The sequence below is a fragment of the Metarhizium robertsii genome, assembly GCF_000187425.2.
Source record: "Metarhizium robertsii ARSEF 23 chromosome Unknown MAA_Scf_1, whole genome shotgun sequence".
Lineage (NCBI taxonomy): Eukaryota > Fungi > Ascomycota > Sordariomycetes > Hypocreales > Clavicipitaceae > Metarhizium > Metarhizium robertsii.
Window position 1 is genome coordinate 768,387 of NW_011942149.1, and position 21,036 is coordinate 789,422.

General features: G+C 51.6%; 5 protein-coding genes across 5 annotated transcripts; 2 read left to right on the top strand and 3 right to left on the bottom strand.

Annotated features, from left to right (window-relative positions):
• Positions 1–2,718: 2,718 nt before the first annotated feature.
• MAA_07635 (acetate-CoA ligase) lies at positions 2,719–5,380 on the bottom strand (the record flags this gene model as incomplete). The annotated part of the gene is made up of 7 exons (XM_007825633.1): positions 2,719–2,781; positions 2,856–3,260; positions 3,318–3,578; positions 3,645–4,807; positions 5,003–5,029; positions 5,202–5,225; positions 5,323–5,380. The coding sequence occupies 7 exons, from the start codon at positions 5,378–5,380 to the stop codon at positions 2,719–2,721; spliced, it is 2,001 nt and encodes a 666-aa protein (XP_007823824.1).
• A 3,765-nt stretch (positions 5,381–9,145) lies between these two features.
• On the bottom strand, positions 9,146–10,355 carry MAA_07634 (replication factor C subunit 5; the record flags this gene model as incomplete). Its single annotated transcript, XM_007825632.1, has 3 exons — positions 9,146–9,494; positions 9,594–10,216; positions 10,269–10,355. 3 exons carry the CDS (start codon positions 10,353–10,355, stop codon positions 9,146–9,148), a joined length of 1,059 nt encoding a protein of 352 aa, XP_007823823.1.
• A 469-nt stretch (positions 10,356–10,824) lies between these two features.
• MAA_07633 (uncharacterized protein) lies at positions 10,825–11,691 on the bottom strand (the record flags this gene model as incomplete). The annotated part of the gene is made up of 3 exons (XM_007825631.1): positions 10,825–11,009; positions 11,064–11,205; positions 11,260–11,691. The coding sequence occupies 3 exons, from the start codon at positions 11,689–11,691 to the stop codon at positions 10,825–10,827; spliced, it is 759 nt and encodes a 252-aa protein (XP_007823822.1).
• A 368-nt stretch (positions 11,692–12,059) lies between these two features.
• Positions 12,060–15,369, top strand: MAA_07632 (replication factor C, subunit 1-like protein; the record flags this gene model as incomplete). Its single annotated transcript, XM_007825630.1, has 5 exons — positions 12,060–12,156; positions 12,210–12,252; positions 12,308–12,352; positions 12,406–15,015; positions 15,072–15,369. The coding sequence occupies 5 exons, from the start codon at positions 12,060–12,062 to the stop codon at positions 15,367–15,369; spliced, it is 3,093 nt and encodes a 1,030-aa protein (XP_007823821.1).
• Positions 15,370–17,112: 1,743 nt separating this feature from the next.
• On the top strand, positions 17,113–18,727 carry MAA_10614 (impB/mucB/samB family protein; the record flags this gene model as incomplete). The annotated part of the gene is made up of 3 exons (XM_011412332.1): positions 17,113–17,405; positions 17,479–18,226; positions 18,296–18,727. 3 exons carry the CDS (start codon positions 17,113–17,115, stop codon positions 18,725–18,727), a joined length of 1,473 nt encoding a protein of 490 aa, XP_011410634.1.
• Positions 18,728–21,036: the final 2,309 nt, after the last annotated feature.

The window sequence follows — 21,036 nt, forward strand, 5'->3', positions numbered from 1 at the left end:
ATTTAGATGGAGTGAGTGGACTGGCTGCGTGGTTCGGCGGCCGGTTGGGGCGGATAGGACCACTGATTTGGCATCAATCGACCGGGAGCGGACCAGACTAGACCCATGTGTGTGCCCGTGGCATGGCCGAGGGTGGCAGTGGCAGTGGCAGTCGGATTAGAGTGATTGGCCGTGACGACGCTGCCACGCTGCACTGTTGTTGCTTCAGCGAAGGCCCCGTCCAGGTCCCGTCCCCAGGTCGAGGGCCTGGGTGCTTGGCTGGGCGACGACAAGTGGAGAAGGGGCAAAAGGGCACATGCACGGATGAACCCAAGTTCGTGGGATGCCTACTCCGTATCGTAACGGAGTCGTATTGAGACCTAGAGCCCCGTCGACGCTGTGGAGACCTGGAGACTTGGCAACTTCAATGTTGGACTAGTGGTCTCGTGCTGGAGGGCATCGCCACAAACCACGCGGCAGGTGCGCCGCGGGCTGTTGCTGGCTGGGTATACAGAGTATTGACCGTAGGTCCGTATGAGGGACGTGGGACGTGGGACGTCGAGACGTCGAGACGTTAATCCACACATGCGGAGTCATGGACATCTTTCTGCAGCTCGGTGGCGGCGCAGGGAAACAATGCCATTACCAACCCTCTCTTCCTGCCTGCATGAGACGTCATCCGCCGTTTGCCCACATCAACAAAGTTCCCTAGCTCTGTCCTGTTGTTGATTTGACACATACTCCGTAATACCGAGCTCCTCGTACTACTAACTTCTGCTTCAAACGCGACAGACCTTGGCCACGCCCAATCGGAACCATCAACTATCCGAGCCAGTGTTATTGTCTTGACACAGCAAAAAGCCCACTCTCTGACTGGTCTGCACTCGACCGACTCGACTCCTTCTGGGACCAGGGTTCGATACCTGCTCGCTACCGAGTACAAATTCGATTCTGGCGAGTCTTGGCCTGGGGTGCCCCGGCGTCTGTGACACGGACGAAATAAACTACATATCTGCAGTGGCTCATGTCAGTGGTTGGTTTCATCGCCTTTTGTTCCCGGCGTCATCGAGCCGCCGCCAAAACACGCAAAACCACACAGGGTCTCAGAGCATCAGGACGGGCTGTTCCCCTAGCCGCTGCAACTATCCCGATCGCCGCCCGCGCCTAGATGGCGCTAACCAAGGTCTGTGACTGGTCTGTCCACCGCTTGGCGACTCAAAAAGCCTCATCGTGCAAAGGGAGAGGCTGTAAAGCTCTCCTCGACTTTTTCTCTATACAAGCGAAGTTAGCATTTGCAAATGTGACCGGTGCATTTTGGAGTATTACGGAGTACTACTCCATATCTATGCCGCCAGCTTTTGACAGGGATGACACAGCGGAGGCCTCACCTCATTACATACTCTATGCGCACAATGCCAACGCCTGCGAATTACTCAGGTCATACATGCCTAAATAGTCCTGCCCTATACATACACCGTTACCCAAGAAGCTCAAGCCTATTCTTAGCATAGCATAGCGAAGCGCCCAGTCACTGAGACGAATTGCGACACCTCCCTGCCCAGCCGCCCCCAAGATGACGATTGAAGCCGGCAGCGTCTCATAAAACCTGCCGCACAGGCACAGGGCCCCGTTCTCAAGCTTAGTACGGAGGAGAGGGAGATAAAATCCAGTTTGGTTTCAACTGTTCTGCCTGTTTGATCACTAGTCGTCAAGCCTAGGCCATTCTACTCTGAGCCGCATCTCGCTGTACGTATTTCTGCCATAACGACCTACTAGATTTATTCAATTGGTCCCCAGATATTTGGCACCACCATGAGGGGATTTTTTTTAAACTCACGCATGTACGTACGATAGACGGCCTGGCTTTGAACAACCCCTCTGGCCAAAGTCGAGATATCTCAGGCTGTTCGGACCCGAGCCGCCCGCCCGAACCGCCCACCTGAGCGCTCCCTACTCCGGCTGTCTTGGTGTCGGCCGGAAGCTGGAACCATGCTCAAACATGAGCAACTCCACCGGGTCTTCCCAGATATCTATCTCTGGTGGGCATTCATTCGTGAGCAGTCCTGTGCAATGCACCTTTTCGACGGCTGGCGCTCGGAGTGTATGGCTCTGTGTTCAATAAGGACCCTCAACTAATGTATTCTAGAGTACCAAACTACTTTGTACACGATAAATATATACATCCTAGGTATATATGCAATACGCCTTGTCACTCACCTTCCGTCATAGGTATGCACATTTCACAGGCTATTACCCAAGTTGCACCGGCATCTGAGATAAGAAAACATCTATGTTCTAGCGGTTCTGGCGGTTCTAGCTTCTACTTAAGGCAAGGGAATCCTGTCCTGTTTGCCGCTTGTTTGTGGCAGATGATGATCGGAATCTGCGACGTATGACTCCATTCCTGGATCTGCAGCTTGACATAAACTCGATTCAAAAGCCATAACTTGCCAAAAAAGAACGCCGATCTTTCTCACGGCGTTTCATATTACTTGTCAACGTGAGGCCGATATGTCCCCTCAAAAACACGGCAAATGCATACATGGCACACAATACAGTACAGAGCTTCAACAGCATTAAACCATTCAAGCAACCAAGATCTTATCCGGCCATCTCCAGTTTCAAGATGTCGCCGTTCACACAAGTGGTATCAGCTACATCATTAGTCCATCAATATTTTTCGTTTCTTGTGTAGTTTTATTTGGTTTTATTTGTTCATTTTTCCCCGTCTCTTTTTGTTTATTTGGCCTTGGCCTCGTGAACTATCCGGATGATTCTTTCGACAATAGAGGGATCGGACAACTGAGAATCAGGTTAGTTAGTCATGGTCCAACAATCGTTTGAGAGGGGACACGGGGTGGGAGGATACGACGTACGGTTGTAATGTCACCAAGTTGATCCTCCTCGCCGGCGAGAATCTTTCTCAATATCCTTCTCATAATCTTGCCACTTCGGGTCTTGGGCAGATCAGGAACGACATAGATGGCCTTGGGTGCGGCAAACGGACCGATGCTCTTGCGAACCTGCATGATGAATTCCTTGCGGAGAGCATCATTGACTACGTCAACGTCCTTGACTGCCACAAACGCATTGACAGCCTGGCCAGTGAGTTCATCAGCAACACCCACGACGGCGGCTTCAGCAACAGCGTGGTGCTCGATGAGGGCAGCTTCAATCTCGGCCGTGGAGAGACGGTGGCCAGAAACGTTGACAACGTCATCGACTCGGCCGCGGATCCAGTAGAAACCTTCGTGGTCACGACCAGCACCGTCACCAGTGAACTGAGAAAATGTTAGGAGAGTGTATTTCATATTGGTGTGACGCAAAGCAAGACGTACGTAATAGCCCTTGTAGACGTTCAAATAAGTGTCCATGTAGCGCTTGTGGGCGCCGTAGACAGTACGGGCCATGCTGGGCCACGGCTGCTTAAACGCAAGCACACCTTCAACATCGTTGCCGTGAATCTCTTCGCCGGAGACGGGGTCGATGATGACGGGCTCAATACCAAAAAAGGGGAACGAAGCGCTACCGGGTTTGGTAGGGGTGATGCCAGTAAGTGGAGTGATGACGTGGGAACCGGTCTCAGTCTGCCAGTATGTCTGTATGGATGTTAGTTAGTATGTTTTTATCCAGTGAGTATCGACGTGACCGAGATCATCACCTACGTCAACAACGTGGGCCTCCTCCCTACCAACGACCTCAAAGTACCACTTCCACACCTCAGCAGCAATGGGCTCACCAACGGAACCCAAAACACGCAGATGCTTGATGTCGCCCTTGACGTGCTCGTCACCAGCGCGCTTCAGCAGACGCAGTGCCGTGGGAGCCACGTAGAACTGAGTGACCTTGTGCTTCTCAATGATATCCCAGTATCGTGAAAAGTTCGGGTAGGCAGGGGTGCCTTCGAACACCACGGTAGAGACACCGAGCAGCAAAGGGGCGTAGACGACATAGGTGTGGCCAGTGATCCAACCAACGTCACCACCACAGAAGTAACGGTCACCGTCGTGGATGTCAAAGACGTACTTGCCGGTCATGGCGGCCCCCAACAGGTAACCAGCAGTAGTGTGCAGCACACCCTTGGGCTTGCCAGTAGAACCGGAGGTGTACAGAAGGAAGAGAGGATCCTCGGAGTTCATGACCTCGGGTGCAATGTAACTGGGCCACTTCTCGAGCTCCTCGTGCCACCAGACATCACGGCCGGCCTGCATGGGCACATCAGCGCCAGTGCGCTTGAAGACGAGGACGTTGGTGACATCGGGGCACTGCTTGAGAGCGTCGTCGACAATCTTCTTGGTGCCAATGAGCTTGCCACCACGCTTGCCCTCGTCAGTAGTGATGACAACACGCGAGCGAGCGTCAAGAACACGGTCTCGCAGGGAGTCGGCAGAGAAGCCGGCAAAGACAACGGAGTGAACGGCACCGATACGCACACAGGCCAAAATAGCGACGAGGGCCTCAGGAATCATGGGTAGGTAAATGGCGACGGTGTCACCCTTACGGATACCCATCTGCTTTAGAGACCAGGCACACTTGGAGACTTGGCGCAGCAGCTCACTGTAAGTGACATTGCGGCCATCCTGCGGCTCATCGGCCTCGTAGATGATGGCGACGCGATCGGGATCCTTGAAAGCATGGCGATCAACCAAGTTGTATGAGGCATTGAGCTGGCCCTCCGGGAACCACTTGACATCGCCGTCAGCTAGGGTACCGCTTGAGACGGTTTCAAAGTCTCGATACCATGAGAGCAGTTCCCTGGCGCGCTCACCCCAGAATTTATTGGGGTTAGTGATGGACTCTTTGTACAGCTTCTGATATTCTTCGATGTCTGTAATTTAAGCAGAAGCTCACAGTCAGCGCACATTTAACATGGACATCTTCCATGGCTAAACGGGGGTGTTTGGACGGACGACCGGAATTGGGCCGAATCAGGAATGGCGCAATGTGGTGAGGCTTCCTTGAACCCTGGGCCAGGGAGATTCAGGGCCGAGGAAACCGAAGGATAAATGGAATTGCAACTTACTGGCAAGGTGGAGTTTGCTCGGGTGTTCTATAGGGAGAGAAAAAGACTCAGGTTAGCAGCTAGTCATTACAAGGCGTGATCACAGTCGAGATTCCCACGATGAGCTCCATCGACTGCTACGTGGGGAGTGACTGGCAAGGCGTGAGTGTGGAAGTGGGGTCGAGAAAACATGTTGCAGAAGGAGGGGCAAATTGCGTACTTGCGAGCATCTTCTCGGGCGGGTCTGCAGGAAGAGACGTGTTAGTGATCCTCATGAACTTTTCTCTTCCCTTTTTTGTCGTGTTTCGCCAATTATTCGCGAATTGGGTTATTTCACTTACGGAATGTGTCGACCAGGTGCGCCTCAGCGACCTTGGGGATTTTCTTCTCCTCAGACATTGTGACGAATGAATGCGACGGGATGCGATTCGAATCAGCTCCGGTTGAAGTGTACGCTGGTCACTGAGTCACCTTGCAGCTTGTAGCTCTTAGGAGAGACAACTGCAGAAGAACTGCGACACTCAGGCCAGTTGGAGTGGTGGCGCGGGGTAGCTCGTTTTTGTAGTGGCCGACTCGCTATGGCTATCGCCTGAAGCTTGCTGAGTGGGTTCAGAGGCGGCTGGTTGTCGTTGAGGCGACGTCAGAGAGACGCGACGTTGCCGATCGTGAACTTGGATGAACTTTAGTTGGATGGTCTGCGCCTGTTGCTCTGCGCTCCCGCAACAAACTCGAGTGGTCAGGCCCCGCGACTGCTCCTGGTAGATGACTTGTATGAATTGCCTCTTTGCTGCTTTAAGAATATTATATTGGACGACAGGAGGAGCGCAGGACGAAGAGGATCAAAGGGGAAGAGGGGGAGCAGACTGTTCGTGTACATGGGGGATTGGAATCTCTTATGTACTCCCGTACTCCGTCACAACCCGCCGGTGTTGCCCCTCCTCCAGCCGGCCAAGAAGTACGCTGTTGCTCATGTCTCGGCCACGGCAAACCTCCCCAAGGTTTGTAGTAGTCCGATATTGTGTGCGTTGCGATTGCGGAGGAAGACCGCTCCAGGACTCCAGTTACCCAGGTACCTAGGTAGTTGGCGCGGCTGGGCGAGTGGAAGCCGAACCTGGAGCTGGAACCTGGAGTTGTTGGGACAGGTTGCTCCGTAACCTGCCATTTGCCGTCCAATCCTGTCTCCCAGAGTTGCACATCGACATCCACCTTGCCGAGCACACGATGCTGATTGCAGGGCTGGGGAGTAGGGAGGATGGAGTGCAGGGCTGTCCAGATGTCGCCTTTGATCCAGAAGATGCCTGTGGCTTGCTGGAGGCCGCGGGATTCGACCAATTGACCCGTCTGGCTCCATCTAATATTCGAAACTGGATCTGACAGGGCAGTTGCAACCAGCAGCAACCAGGACGTAGCCACCTCCGCAGTACATGTACGGAGGAGCTCATCACTGTCACCACCTTCAGCAGGCAGGCACGCACCGCCCACTTGATCAGGAGCAGCGCTTCAGTCAACATTGCTAGACTTTAAAAACGAAGCTAGGCTAGGCTAAGCTAAGCTGGACTACGCTACGCTACGTTAACCTCGAGCCACTAAACCCTTCCAGCACACCATCCTTTCCCCCGAGACCTCCAGCCTCCAAGCCCTCTGCTGCAAGCCCATCATGGCGCCAATGGCCCCCAGGTCAAGGCCTACTAGTATTATTTCATACCACGGGTGGAGGCATCCGCCCGTGCCCTTTGTTCTTGCCTTCGCCCGAGTCGGATCCAGATCTGTCGGGCGGCGGACGAGCGGCTGCGCCAAACACTTAATATCTCCCATGTCTTGATCTTGACGTTTTATGTCTGCAGTACGGAGTACCAAGGCCGGAGTAACTGGGTACGGAACAACCGGGACGCCGGGCAGAAGTTATTAGTACCATCACTCGCGCGCAGCTGCAGCCGATCCCTTGGTCCTGCCGGAGCCTCGTTCAGATCCGGGGTCTTGCCCTTTCCGACCGGGTAGGCTTGCCCCAGCTTCCCAAGACGACACTGAAGGGAAGGAGCCGGCCAGTATTGAACCTTGACCTCTTGCAAGTCATTGATTCGACAAGGCTCCATTCCATTTTCAACTTGCGCAAATTCTTTCCTTTCCGTCGTGGTAGCATGCGTCTGCAGTCAACACAAAGAGATACCATGGGTTCTCCCCACTTTCATGTTGCAGGTACGTAACCAGGGTCCCCACGGCCAGAATCAAAATTCTTTCCCCATGCCCCTGGCCGATGGTAACAACCGGCATATCCAACCTACCCTGCTCATCACAACCTATCCAACCATCTTATTCGCTTCTCGTCTTATTGGTAGTATGCAGTCTTTTGCCAAAGCGGTTACTTTGCCCCCGTCTGAACCGTCCTTGTGGGTAAGACGCAGGGGCTATTGTCCATTTGCAACATAAGGAAAACAACTCATTGTACAATCTGGTCTCTTGTTGGCTGTCGCCTTCCTATTTTATCCACTGGCAAATGGTCAAGCTGGTCTGGTTTGGTCTGGAGATACTGCACAGTACTGAATCAAGGTATAATATTCTCACGGTATGAAGTTGTCGTTGGCCAATATTGGTCCATCTTATCTCTGCACTCGAAGAACTCGTCGCTGCAAGTTAATTCCAGAACAAAACTTAAATTTCCGCATGCAGGTCCACGTCGTCATGGCCAGCCTGCCTCGGCACTTGGAATCAATGTCCAGCATGAAGCTACTCGCAAGCATAAGCACTTGATGCAATGCATCATCATGGCGTAACGAGAAGTCAGCCGCCACGCACACCTCGCCACGCAAAGTGTTGGATCACAGAATAGCGTTTAACTGAAGAGATCAGCTTTGCGGTCTCAGTCGTAGCACCTCACGCGCCACCCCTCCGCATCAACTTGGCCTCTACAAGATCTGTACGTCTATCGCCAAGCACGCACTAACATAACTCTAGTACTGCCTACTTGAGTACAATCGACATACTAGATGCTAGGAACCAAGGTATGTACGTGGCGTCGTGCCAGGATGTCCCGTTCTGACCAGTTGCGTTTTGCCTCGCACCGTCTTCTGACGAAATCCCCGCTTCTAGAACTGACATGACATCCTTCACTCATGTGCACTCCTGTGTGCATTCAGAGCTGTTGATCTTGCTGTTACCTGCTCGGCGCCACTAGGTAGACTAGCTAGACATTTTCCCAGCCAACGCACATGCACCTACCTACTACGTAGTTACATTCGGGGTGCGTATAAGTACTAACCAGTTCCCTTTGGCGATGTACCGTGTAAGTGCCGCGGCCAGCCGGCTGAAAACCGTAAACCCTTCTGGATGCTTAAGGAGGATGATGCACGTGCGCTCATGTTAGGAGAGTGTGGTGCTGGCTGGAAAGACAGTTCTTCTGGTACCCGAAACAGCAGTATCGTACAGGAACATGCACAACGCTATCGAATCGACTATCGCTAACCAGACATCCTCCGACATCCATTGGCCCGGATCAAAGTGTCTCAACAGGCTCCCGAGTCCTCCGCTGTCCGCTAGTCTCCACAAACGTCAGACCAAGACCTTTCCCCTGGATGTCGGGGTCCAACCGGTCCTGGGCATGGAGAGGTCCGGAAAAATATGTCAAGTGACAGACATGATGATGTAGACGCACAGCTAGAAGGCCTATTTGGGGCCGTGTTCGAGCTTGGCAACGGATGTGTAGAACTGAGAAACGTCCTTCCCCGTGTTCCAGGCCCCGAATACGAAACTATGTCTACGGAATGACCTGCCAACTAAGCAATACTAAAGTAGGTACTTTAGGTATTGAAGTAGATACATAGTTGGATCGTTTTTACCACCAGGGGGCCTAGGAAGTCGCATTCGGTGTACGGAGTACCAGAAACGGAATGAGGGAAATTTAAAAGCGCTTCAGCGGTTAGGTTACATGACCACAACCGCGTGACTGGGCTCGGCTTGAGCTGGATAGATTGTACCATTTGCTCCGGTCCCTTCAATTGCATTCTGCTAATGGCCAATGCAGAACACACAGCGGCGTGCTTGCCCAACTGTAGCCGCGGCCCATCAGCTGCGCCTAGTCATCAATTCGCAGAAGCAACATCTGCCAGCACATGACATCCATCCGTCATTGCGATTGAACCAACCCTAAACGCCCAGCTAATCTACATATTACATCTCCATACTCATGAGATACATCTCAAGAATACGCATAAACTTGGCCACAAATGCCTCCAAATGAAAAATCACCTTTGTCCCCGTCTTAATACGATGCTCATAAAACGCAGACCACTGAATCACCTCGCCCTTGAGACCGTCGTCAATTAGGTTAAGGAGCTTGAACGTGAGGGTTTTGAGAATCGTCGTAGGCGGGATACAGTGCGTTAGCAGGTCGTAGAACTTGGCGCGGACTTGCAGGATTCGCGCCGGCGTGTGCTCATCCATTATTTCCTTGGCGATTTGGCCGATTAAAGCCTCCCAGTCTGCTGGAGGTATGGGCGTATCTTCAGACACTTTCTCACTGTTATTCCCGCCCAGTCAGTCAGCAACCCCTGTACCAGTGTAACCTAGACTTGTGGAAGGAGAAACGAGAAAAAAATAAAATAAAAAAAAGACGTACTTTTGCGCGTGGACAGCCTCGTACATCAACAACGCCCTCCTTAAATTCCGCCCACTCTCCACGGCGATCCTCTGGTGCAACCCCTTGACCACCCCCCAACCCTCCTTCTTTGCAGACATAGCCAACACGCTGCAAATCTCCTCGTGCGTCGGGGCGGCAACTCTCACAAGCAGTGTCCTTGACCGAATCGGCGCGATGATGTTTGCCGTTGAATTCGCTAGCAGGATGAGCCGCAGGTTGGGCGAGTACTTCTCCATGGTTCGACGCAGCGCCGCCTGCGCATCTCGCGAGAGCTGATCCGCCTCATTGATGACGACGACCTTGAACCGCTGCTTGGCGGACTGGTCCACCTGCTGCGTCTGCGCGACCTCCTTTAGTAAATCTTGCACGACGACCCTGTCGTAGTTGCCTACGTCGGAGGGTGTGATTTCGAGGTGGTACACGGATGCGACAATGTTGAACTCGAGCTTGCGGTTGCTGGTGGTCTGGAAGACGCGCGAGTCGATTTTGATCTTTTCTACGCCTGGTCCGTAGAGCTCCTTGAGAGTAGCTACAATTCGGGTCTTTTTGCCGGCGCCCGAGGGGCCGTAGACAAGGAGATGCGGGAAGTCGCCGCTTTGTGCCTGATTTTGTCGGTCAGTCAGTGACAGCGTTGGAGGAACGGGAGCTGCTAACTAGAGATTGAAGACGGTGGGAGAGCTCTGGGTGGTATGTGAGAGCGTCGAGGGATCGTGGTCGATGCTTGTCGACTATGAGGGCCATTGTTGCGGTTGGCGTCGTGCAATGGTGATGCGTGGTGGGTTGAGGTTTGAAGCTTTTTGAAGATTGGGGAGACGCGTTGGCGCGTTAAGTGCAGCCGGTTTCTGTAAGTGGGATGGTACGTACCGGTAGGACCCACTACTCTACACGGACTTTCCTACTAGTACTACTAGGTTCCTAAGTACTACGTATAATACAACAAACTACATTTATAAGAGAATATGGCATTAGGCGTATCACTGGGGTGATGTTATTTTTTTGTTGAGTAAAATTGCTTTGCATGAGAACCTTGCGTTTCCGAGTAGAGCTCAAGGAGCCTGTAGCACATATTACAAGCAAAACAAACCCTGCAAGTACAGTATCTGGGAATATATTCTACCCCCTTGCACCTCTGCTTTCGCCTTTATATACAATTCTATATTACATGCCTTGTCCCTTGTTGTACAATAATTTGGCGGTACCATGGGAATTCTCACGGCGAACGAGAAGCGTCACTCGTGCTGCCAGCTTCGGTAACAGGCGTAGGAGCAGAGGCCTGAAGCAATTCGGTCGGTGCGATTTGTCTCCTCGGTCGCTTCAAATCCTCCAAAGTAGTTCCATCCAACTTCGTAATCCCAACAACCGGAGCGTCGCCCTTCTTGACAAATTCCCACTGGCCTACATGCTGTTAGCCGCACCATTCGACGTAGCTTGGGAGAAAATGAGACTTACCAGGCAACTTGTTTCCTGCCAGACGGAAAGCATCTCTTACAATCTGCTCGTGAATTCGCCCCTTGATCTCAAAAAGCACCTGGCTCACGGCCATTCTCGTCGCCCAGTGATCAAAGGAACCTTTGCCTTTACCCATACGCATCTGAAAACGTTAGTATACAGGCCTATGGACCCCGTGCAAAAAACTTCTGCTCACCTCGTTACCGCTGACGTAGACACCGACATTGCAACACTTTCGCTTGTACAATCGGTATTTCTCGCCTCGAAGTCGCACTTTGATTGTGTCCTCAGCCATCTTCAATTGCTTGGCGCTGATTCTTCTGTGGTGGTCAATCATGCGCAGACCATAGTCGCCCCAAATGACAGTGGTGCCCTTTGTTGATCCGCCCGTAGCTACTCGCGGGCGACCCTTGGCCATCTTCTTCTTTCTGTTCAAACTTGGTTCCAGCCACGTCCCGAGGACGGGGGATGTGGTAGAAAAAGCCCGGACATTTGGGAGCCGCCCTGCCGCCTCGAGAGTCCTTGATTGACGTAAAATAGGAGTTCGAATCTGTCGCAGGGGTACCGAAGCACAAATTCTCAGCCCTCGGAAGGCATTGAGGAATGCTGACGAGTTGACAGACGCCATTGTTTGGAAATTAGCCGTTGACAGACGCTCTCACATATCAAGAGCTCTCGAAAATCTTCCCTAGCAATGCCGTGTAGCCTATTGGTTGCGGCCAGAAATTTCAGGCCCCCACCACTGGTCGAGACTGGAGCACTTGCCTGGTGCCAATTAAGCTCAGGTCACAGACTTCGCGTCAGCTTCGCGTCCGCTAGTGGAGCAACGTGCACGTCACAGGACAATTTCTATGCTGCTCCTCAATTGCCTGCCTGGACATCACGACGACTCGTTCTCAAGGCAGCACCGCTCAATGACCATGAAAAGGGTACTGATGCCCTTTGGTTGAGTTTCTGTTGGAATTGACAAAATTTTCAACTCTATCCCATCGCAGTATGCCTGATATCCGGTCCTTCTTCACCCCCAAGGGTGGTGCAGCTCCCAAGCCCGCACCGACCAAGAGTGAAGATGCTCCCAAATCAAAGCGAACGAGTAAGATTGTTATCGATGGTGCACTCCATGCTCCTATCTAATTTGTGGTATAGAAAATCGAAAGGTTGTCGAAGACAGCGATGAGGATGAAGTTGTGTACGTCATAATCATGATTTCACGATTGGCGTACAGTAGACTAACTAAAACCCAGGGAAACCAAACCAGCCGTAAAGGCTGCTCCTAGGAAAAAGAAGACGTGCGTATATACAATTTCCCCGTTGAGTCAATTCATGGGATTGATGTTTGTAGTGATCTGGAACCGCAAGGAGTCGTTATTTCCGCAGACGACTACTTTGCTTCATCTAAGAAGAGGGCGAATTCCAAGCAATCAACACCAAAGAAGGGAAGCTCAAAAACGCCAGTTAAGGAGGAGATACCTGTCAGAGCAAGTCCACGACATAAAAAGCCAGATGCAGCCGTACAAAATGGGTCACCAGCGAAGAAGAAGCCCACGACATCCTACAAGAAGCATCATGTTGACAATGATGACGATGCATACATGGATGATGGAGATGACGATGGAGACGATATTTATGCCGCCGATGTCAAAGGTCAAAACAAACGTAAGAACGATGACTATGCTGAAGAAGAGTCCGAAGAAGAGGTACTACCGAAACCGAAACGTGTTGCCGGTCGTGGACAGGCCGCAACGGCGAAGGACAAAAAAGCCAACAGTCGAGCTACGCCAGCGGCCAGCAGGAAGCGAAAATCTCCGGAACAGGAATCGGAAGAGGAAGAGGAGGAGTTGCCTCGGAAGAAACCAACCGCGACAAAACCACGTGCTCCTCGAGCCAAGAAGGCAGATGAGCCTGAAGACTCGGAGATCCAAAATATCCTTGATAGTGTAGCCACTGTGAGACCGCCAACACCACCCCCAAAGGACCCTGACGCCAAGTTTGACTGGAGGAAAGCTGCTGCTGGAGGAGGCAATGCTTCAATACAACCCGTGGCGTCAGCCGACCTACCAGAAGGCCAGGAAGAGTGCCTCTCTGGTTTGTCATTTGTCTTCACTGGTGTCTTGCAGACGATCGGGCGGGATGAAGCTCAAGCACTTGTCAAGCGCTATGGCGGTAAAGTGACAGGTCAGCCAAGCAGCAAGACGAGTTTTGTTGTTCTTGGTGATGATGCCGGGCCCAGCAAGCTGGCAAAGATCAAGTCTCATGGTATCAAGACCATTGACGAGAACGGTCTGTTTGACCTTATTCGCAAATTGCCTGCCTATGGTGGCTCTGGCAAGGGGGCACAGAAAGCGCAGGAGAAGAAAAAGGCGGAAGAGGAGAAAGTGAAGCAGCAGATTGCGGAAATGGAGGCGGAGGAAAAGAAACGAAAAGCAGAAGCTGCCAAGGCAGCTCAAGAAGCAGCCAGCGCCCGCGGTGCTGCTGGCCCTCCTCCTCAGCCTGCGCCAGCCCAAGCCGCCCAGCTTCTCACATCCAAGTATGCCCCTACGCAACTGAGCCATATTTGCGGCAACAAGGCTCAGGTGGAAAAGATTCAAACATGGCTTCGAAATTGGCCCAAGGCTAAAAAGTACAACTTTCAGCGACGCGGCGCAGACGGTCTAGGCGGAGAGCGGGCCATAATCATCTCTGGTCCGCCAGGCATTGGCAAAACGACTGCTGCTCATCTTGCCGCCAAGCTGGAAGGCTATGATGTCTTGGAGAGCAATGCAAGTGATGTAAGGAGCAAGAAGCTGGTCGAAAACGGCGTGAGCGATGTTATGAATAACACCTCCTTGTTGGGATACTTTGCTGGCGATGGCAAGTCCGTTGATGCGGCCAAGAAAAAGATCGTGCTTGTCATGGACGAAGTGGATGGCATGTCCGCCGGTGACCGAGGTGGTGTTGGAGCTCTTGCCAAGTTTTGCAAGAAGACGGAGGTCCCGTTGATCCTCATCTGTAACGAACGCCGGCTCCCGAAGATGAAGCCCTTTGACCACGTTGCTTTTGATATCAGATTCAACAGACCGACAGTTGACCAAGTGCGATCGAGAATCATGACCATCTGCCACCGCGAGGGCCTCAAGCTCCCTCCACCGGTAGTTGATGCCTTGATCGAAGGCAGCAACAAGGACATTCGACAAATCATTAACATGATTTCCGCCGCCAAACTCGACCAAACGACCATGAATTTTGACGAGGGCAAGGCCATGACAAAGGCTTGGGAGAAGCATGTGATCCTAAAGCCCTGGGATATTTGCCAAAAGTTGCTGGGAAGCGGTCTCTTCGCCCCCGCGAGCAAGGCAACCCTAAATGACAAGATTGAACTGTACTTTAACGATCACGAGTTCAGCTTCCTCATGATCCAAGAGAACTATCTACGAACCAAGCCAATGGCACTGAATGGGAAAGGATACAATAAGCGCGAGGAACAGTTGAAAGCTCTGGAGCTGTTTGATCAGGCAGCTGAGAGTATCAGCGACGGTGACCTCGTTGATCGCATGATTCACGGCCCTCAGCAACACTGGAGTCTGATGCCTACTCATGCGGTATTCAGCACCGTCCGACCAGCAAGCTTCATTTCTGGACAGCTGTTGGGATCCAACTTTACGTCCTGGCTGGGCAACTTTAGCAAGCAGGGCAAACTGGGCAGATATGTCCGCGAGATTCACTCGCACATGCGTCTCAACTCCTCGGGCGACCACAACGAGGTCCGACAGCAGTATCTACCTGTGCTCTGGAAACAGCTTGTGAACCGCTTGGAAAATGAAGGAACGGATGCGGTGCCCGAGGTCATTGGTCTCATGGACAGCTACTTCCTCACCAGAGAAGACTTTGATGCCATTCAAGAGCTTGGAGTTGGACCAATGACAGAAGAGAAGGTTTCTATTGAATCGAAGACAAAGGCTGCCTTCACGAGAACGTAAGTTGAAGCATGATGATATGAAGAAGTAGAGCCAACCACTGACGTGCCTCAAGATACAATTCAATGAATCACCCTGTCCCGTTTATGAAAGCGAGCAATGTTATTGCACCCAAGAAGCAGACAAAGGAAGTGCCCGACTTGGAAGAAGCTATTGAAGAGGAAGACGATGGACAGGCGGCTGAAGTTCCAGACGTCGACGAAGATGAAGTTGATCTCAAGAAAGACAAGTATATCAAGCAGCCCAAGAAGAAACCCGCCAAGAAGTCTGCCAAAGCTGCCGCAGATGGTGACGAGGACGACCCGCCCAAGAGCAAGGGCAAAACCAAAACCAAAGGAAAGACGAAGAAGTAGGATGCGATTTGTGTACCATTATACTGTTGGCTGTGCGAAGTCTGCTGATGTTAGAAAGAAGGGTCAGAAGAAGTCGAGTGTTGGTTGAGGCTGCTTGAAATACATCAAATACGATATCGCGTTAGCTGTATTGTTGGTTGCACTCAGAGACCACCAACTACGAAGTCGAGTGCATAAATGATGGTGATTTTAATAGTCTTGCCGTGTTTAGTATGACCACACGATTATGTCCTTAGGTTAAAACCACAAGGACAAGGTGTCTCTGACGGAGGAAGCTGTGAAATACCGTGGCACAGAGTTGCTCAGAGTCATTTTAGCATTATAGCGTTGGGGAACTCATTTATAGAAGATTACATTTCTCAAGATGAAGCATTGTAACACCTTGAAATGGTATCAATTTAACCGGAGATACTCGTCGTTACTTTTTTTATCTATGTAACCTGTTTCCCCTTGCATGCTCTGGGTGGGTTTGTCAGCTGAATTCCTCAGCTGGGAGGGCGTTCTACTAATCAGTAGGTCCTTGTTCTATTAATCTAGAGCAAATTTTGTGAATTTGTACCAACTCCTTTGACGCATAAATGAATTTATGCATCTCGACATAAAGTTAGTACGTACTAGGTCGTAGTGCCTGCCGAGATGGTGCAGAAAGCCGTGGCATACTTGGAGGCGCCAGCTGTCGCCCACAAGCAATCCTTTGCCTAACGAACCATCAGATCATTTCTTGTTGCAAGCTGCAAGAATTTAACGAAATGATTAATGCTCCGCCAGGCACTGCTGCACGTACTGTTTCGTGTGACGCTTGTCTGATCGGCAACTTTTGCCTATGCAATGAGACACAAATCGATGCTTTTCCCGGAAGAAGAATCCAAGACTGACAACTTCGCTCTGGGAAACATGGTTAAACAGACGCCGTTGACGAACAATTCATCCAACTAAGGACAGAGTGCATCTGGCGGCCCCGGTGGGCCAAGTCATCCAACTCAGACGTTCCACAGCATCAAGAAGTTCGACTAGGCAAGACAGAGGCGTCAATGGCTGTAAAGTGCAGTGTACCATTGCTGCCTGCTCATACTTCTGGATGACTGCAGGAGATACATGGGTACATCATTGGTTTGAAAGGAAAATGGCCTCGCATACTATGGACGCCTTATTATGCGTTGACTGGATTTTTCTGACTTGACTTTCTTTGTTAAATATCCATCACCGGCAGCCAAAGGAACTATCCTTGGAATTGATTTAGCTCCAGCAAGCGTTGCAGAATACGCCCAAATTTCAGGCTGCGAAAGTCTTGTCCCGCTGCTTGCCATGTCATCCATGGTATTGTGGCTGGAGGTGTGCAGCCGTGCCAATGATGATAGACAACGGCTAAGAGGCAAATCATTTCACAACTTATGGATATTCGAGCCTCCTCACCCGCTCTCAACCCCAGACAGCTGCTTCATGATGAGTGCTATACGCCTGCTTTCTGATGAATTGAGGAATATGGTGGCAGACTCGCCCGAACATTCAAAGAAGAAAGTCTTAATAGAAACTGACACGAAAGATGAAAGCCGTCACTGGGATTGGAAGCAAGCGACACCACAGACGCCAAGGATTGGAGGTCGGAGATTCCAAGGCGGGCTCAACGACCTTCGCCAAGTTGCAATCAGGTATAGAGACGCACAAAAAGGTCCTCGAAATAAGAAGGTCTCGATACAGTCCTGCCAACTGACTGCACTGTTGCCCAACCGTCGATATCAAAATATGTTTAGTCTCACAGAAAGTTTGACAAGGGTCACCGATGAGCTATATGGTCGATCCGCTGTCCAGAAATGGAAGTGCACTCAAGGAAAGGCGAAACCATGGAGGAGAAACACTTTCCTTGGCAATGGGGGCGAGATCAAAGGCATTCCCTCTTCTTTCTTGAGACGATATGCTGGATTTGGCTCGTCGTACTTAGCCCAATGCAAGCGGAACTGCAAACGCAGACGGTTTGAGCTCAAGCTCGAATGTGAGGCACAACGCGAGCTGGACGACGTGACTGGCAAATTATACGAGTAAGGCAGCCCCTCATTAATTATTGCTCCTATCTATTCTTTTGGTGTCTTGAAAAATTCTGACAAATCCCAGCTTGGATGCAGAAAACGAAAGTTGGGAGTGGAAACCTGAGGATGTCAAGCGCCTCTTAACAGAGAGGGTAGATGCGTCCCTCGAGAGTAGCCAGATACCATATGAGGCCTACGTTGGTTCCATTCTAGGTGAACAGTTCCAGCTCGGCCGCTTGATAAGCGAGGGTGAACATTGGGGAGAGGCTGTATACCAGGTGACAGCACTGCTCGCACCCAACAAGGCGCTTGAGGCTAGGTCGTACTGCCTGGCCGGGCTTCCCAGAGAGCGGTTGGCGTCAATGAAAAGACGCATGAAGAGACTTCATAGGAAATACGGCGTTTCCAAGATAGACCAGGCGCAGAAGAAGTTCCTTGTCTACTACCGCAACAGTCCTTCAAATACCCCTGGCGTCGAAAGGGAAAGTGAGAGAAGACTTGGCGCTTCAACAAGCACAAAGGATCGAATGACTTTTCGAATTTTGGACTATGACTATGAGTTTCCCGCGCTGCTCGGGACGAATTCTCCGCAACATACTCGGATGGGGGTTTGGACTAAAGAAAGGTCTTGGGTCTTCCCTGACCAGTCCTTGAGTTGTGAAGAATCCATCAACGAAAGCTCGGCCAGAGACAATCATGCCGCTGAGGAGCCAAAGCCACCCAGATCGGGGCAGAACCCTGCGGTTTCGAGCAATATTCTTGATCCATGTGCAGCTCGGTTCCCACTGCGGCGTGGAAGGCGACGACGAAGACCAAGAAAGTCCAAGGCCAAAGTAAGTCAATTGGCAAGTCCGAGCGAGATATTGCACGACACTTTGGCTTTTTTTAATCGCAATATCGAGATACACGACGAAACAGGTAGCCAAGAAGCTTTGCGCGTTCCGTCACAACATGACGCGTGCGTCATAGAGTTGTGCAGTCTCACAGCTATGCACGAGCAATTGAATAATATAGCACAGAACATCGCAGACTTGAGCGATCGACTTGCGGAACAGCATCATTTGGTTGAGACAGAAATACAATTTGTACAAAGAAGAGTCGCTTGGTTATCCCAAACGATGGACAAGCAGAAACCTGGCATGGCCTTGGATGAAGAGGCCCTCCTCTTCTTAGAGACCTACTACCTCGCCCACAAGGCCCGGGCCAAGCTCTCCCGCGAGGTTGCCCAACCTAACCACGACCTCCGTTTCCTCGTCGGCCACGCTAACCTGCTTAACTCCTTAATGCTTAAACTTGATGTGCTGATACTAAGCATGAACAGGAGTGATAATTGACCAGAATCAATCCGTATCAACAGGAAGCGAGCCGGTTTAGGTAAGCCGGCTCAACACCATAAAAGGGAGCTTACGATAGTAATACCTAGCATTGAATATCATTGACTTTTACATACCTTTTGTACTAATCTCCAGACTGATGTGCTGGCGCAACTTCCGGTCCAGCCTACAATATGTGCGTGTCTACAAAAACAAAACAAAGCAGAGCGCAACAATCTGAATATAATTTGGAATCCCTGAATCCCCCTCCTGCCCAGAGCGGCAATGATTATCCAAACCGGCAAAGCCCTGCTGTGCAGGTGAAAAGACGACAGGGAGACAGCGATCAACAAAACAATACCGTGACTGCCAATGGTAATACAGGGTAATACAGGAGACACTCTGTCTATACGTGTATATGGGGAATTAAGGAGTGTCTCGCCGTTCCTGCTACCTACCGCGTGGCAGTGTCTGCTGCTCAGAGCCAGCATCCTCATATCACCGCTTGGTCTTTTATAGAGAAGACGCTGAGCAGGGTGACTACCTGGATGCGACTCGATCCAAGACACAGCAACACAGGAATCTCAAGAAATCTGCTACCAGACGTTATCAAAGATGTTTGACCGCGATGCGTCGTTCTTCATCCTCTTTTTGGTGGAGTATTCTTCCTCCTACCGCGTGCGTCCTTGCACAGCTCGAAATGTTCACAATACCCCTTCTTATCAGGAAACTTGGCAGCACATTTCCCGCAGCAGTAGCTAGAACCTTCTCTAGAGCAGGCTACTAGATGCCGTAAATGCGCGTCCCGGCGGTGGTCATGCCTGTTACAGCCTCCACAGACATATTGGAACGGGTAGACGCCGTGAATTGACCCGTAATGCCTGGCGCGGTCACGCTTCGATACAAAACGGCCGTGATTAGGGTCGAATTCGCAGGGATATTTGCCCCGACTCCTGACAGAGGAGTAGGTTGTGGCAAGCCCGGCGCCACACACCTCTTGATTTCTAGAGGGAATCGATAAAGTTTCCGAGAGGCGTGACGGTCCGGGCCCTGAGAGCCGTTGTGCCGGGGCTTGATTTTGAGACTGTGTGGGCGTGAAGAAGGGTCGGTCCGGCGACCATGTTGAAGAGGTAGGTGAAGATGCAGTTGTTGCACCAGATGATTCATCGGGTACGAGGTCGACAGGTAGCAGAGACTTTCCAACGGTATAAGCGCTTGCAACAGCGGCATGACGTCTTTGGCTGTGGACAATCAGAGGCTCAGAGGGTACACGGTAACAGACGGACAGTCGAGCAGGATCAATGCAATGACTTTGGACGGATTGCAAGAAGGATTGATTGACCCGCCACTCTGGGCCCGAACCAGTGACCACATCCAAGCTCAAGGACTCTCCAAAAACCGGCAGATGATCAAAGCCGCAGTCGCGAGCAGAATTGCCAGTGTGTTCTCCCCGGTATATGAAATCGTCACTCTCACCCGCAACAGCAGGCTCGCACTGCGTTATGAGATAATCATGATAGAATCCCTGAATGGGTTGAGCGCGGGTCTACACCCGCGCGGCTGCCAGACAGGTATTTCAAGGTATTTCGGGGTTTGCCCCCGTGAAAGAGCTGGTAGTTGTTAAAACTGGTACGAGCTACTCCGCACGCTGGATTAGCACTGAACTGAGGCAAGAAGTGATAGGAGACCTTCTGTAACAACTCACTGGCAATTCATAAAAAGCAGTCTCGGGCCCGAGAAATCTGCAACTGCCTCCACTGCCTCGTCCGGCGCCGCGAGCGGTGGCTCCGGGTGGGCGAGGTGGAAGAGTCGAGGTTGCAGGATGGCGAGAAGGACCGTGGTGTTTTTGAAGTAAGCTCATGCTTCACACCGACCCTGCCATCAAGTCCCTGCACAACACCGAGTTAGGTGAGGCTTGCCAGACAGACGAAGGAGAACGGGCACAGCCAGGGGGGTAAAATGGCCTCGCCATACAACGCCGGTTGACCCTGGGACGTGACTGCTGCAGTGCTGATGTGTTGCAGATTCTAGCTTTTACCTTGCCCCTCAAAAAAGAATTGGCCTCGGCTTTGGCACCTGGGCTTTCCTCTGAGGCTCTTGTCAGCCAAATACGTACGAGCCCTGCCACTTGACCATGATGTCTCAGACAGACCATAGACACAGACCGTGGGCGGATTGCAAGGCGTCCAGGGTGGCAGAGTCCAAACAGTCCTGGCTGCGAGGCACTTGCAAGCATTTATGACAAGCGGGCGAAAGACTCAGCCGCCAAGGCAACGCTTCCAGCATCTCCCCGCACCCAGGCTGGACGAAACATTCCACGAGATTTTACT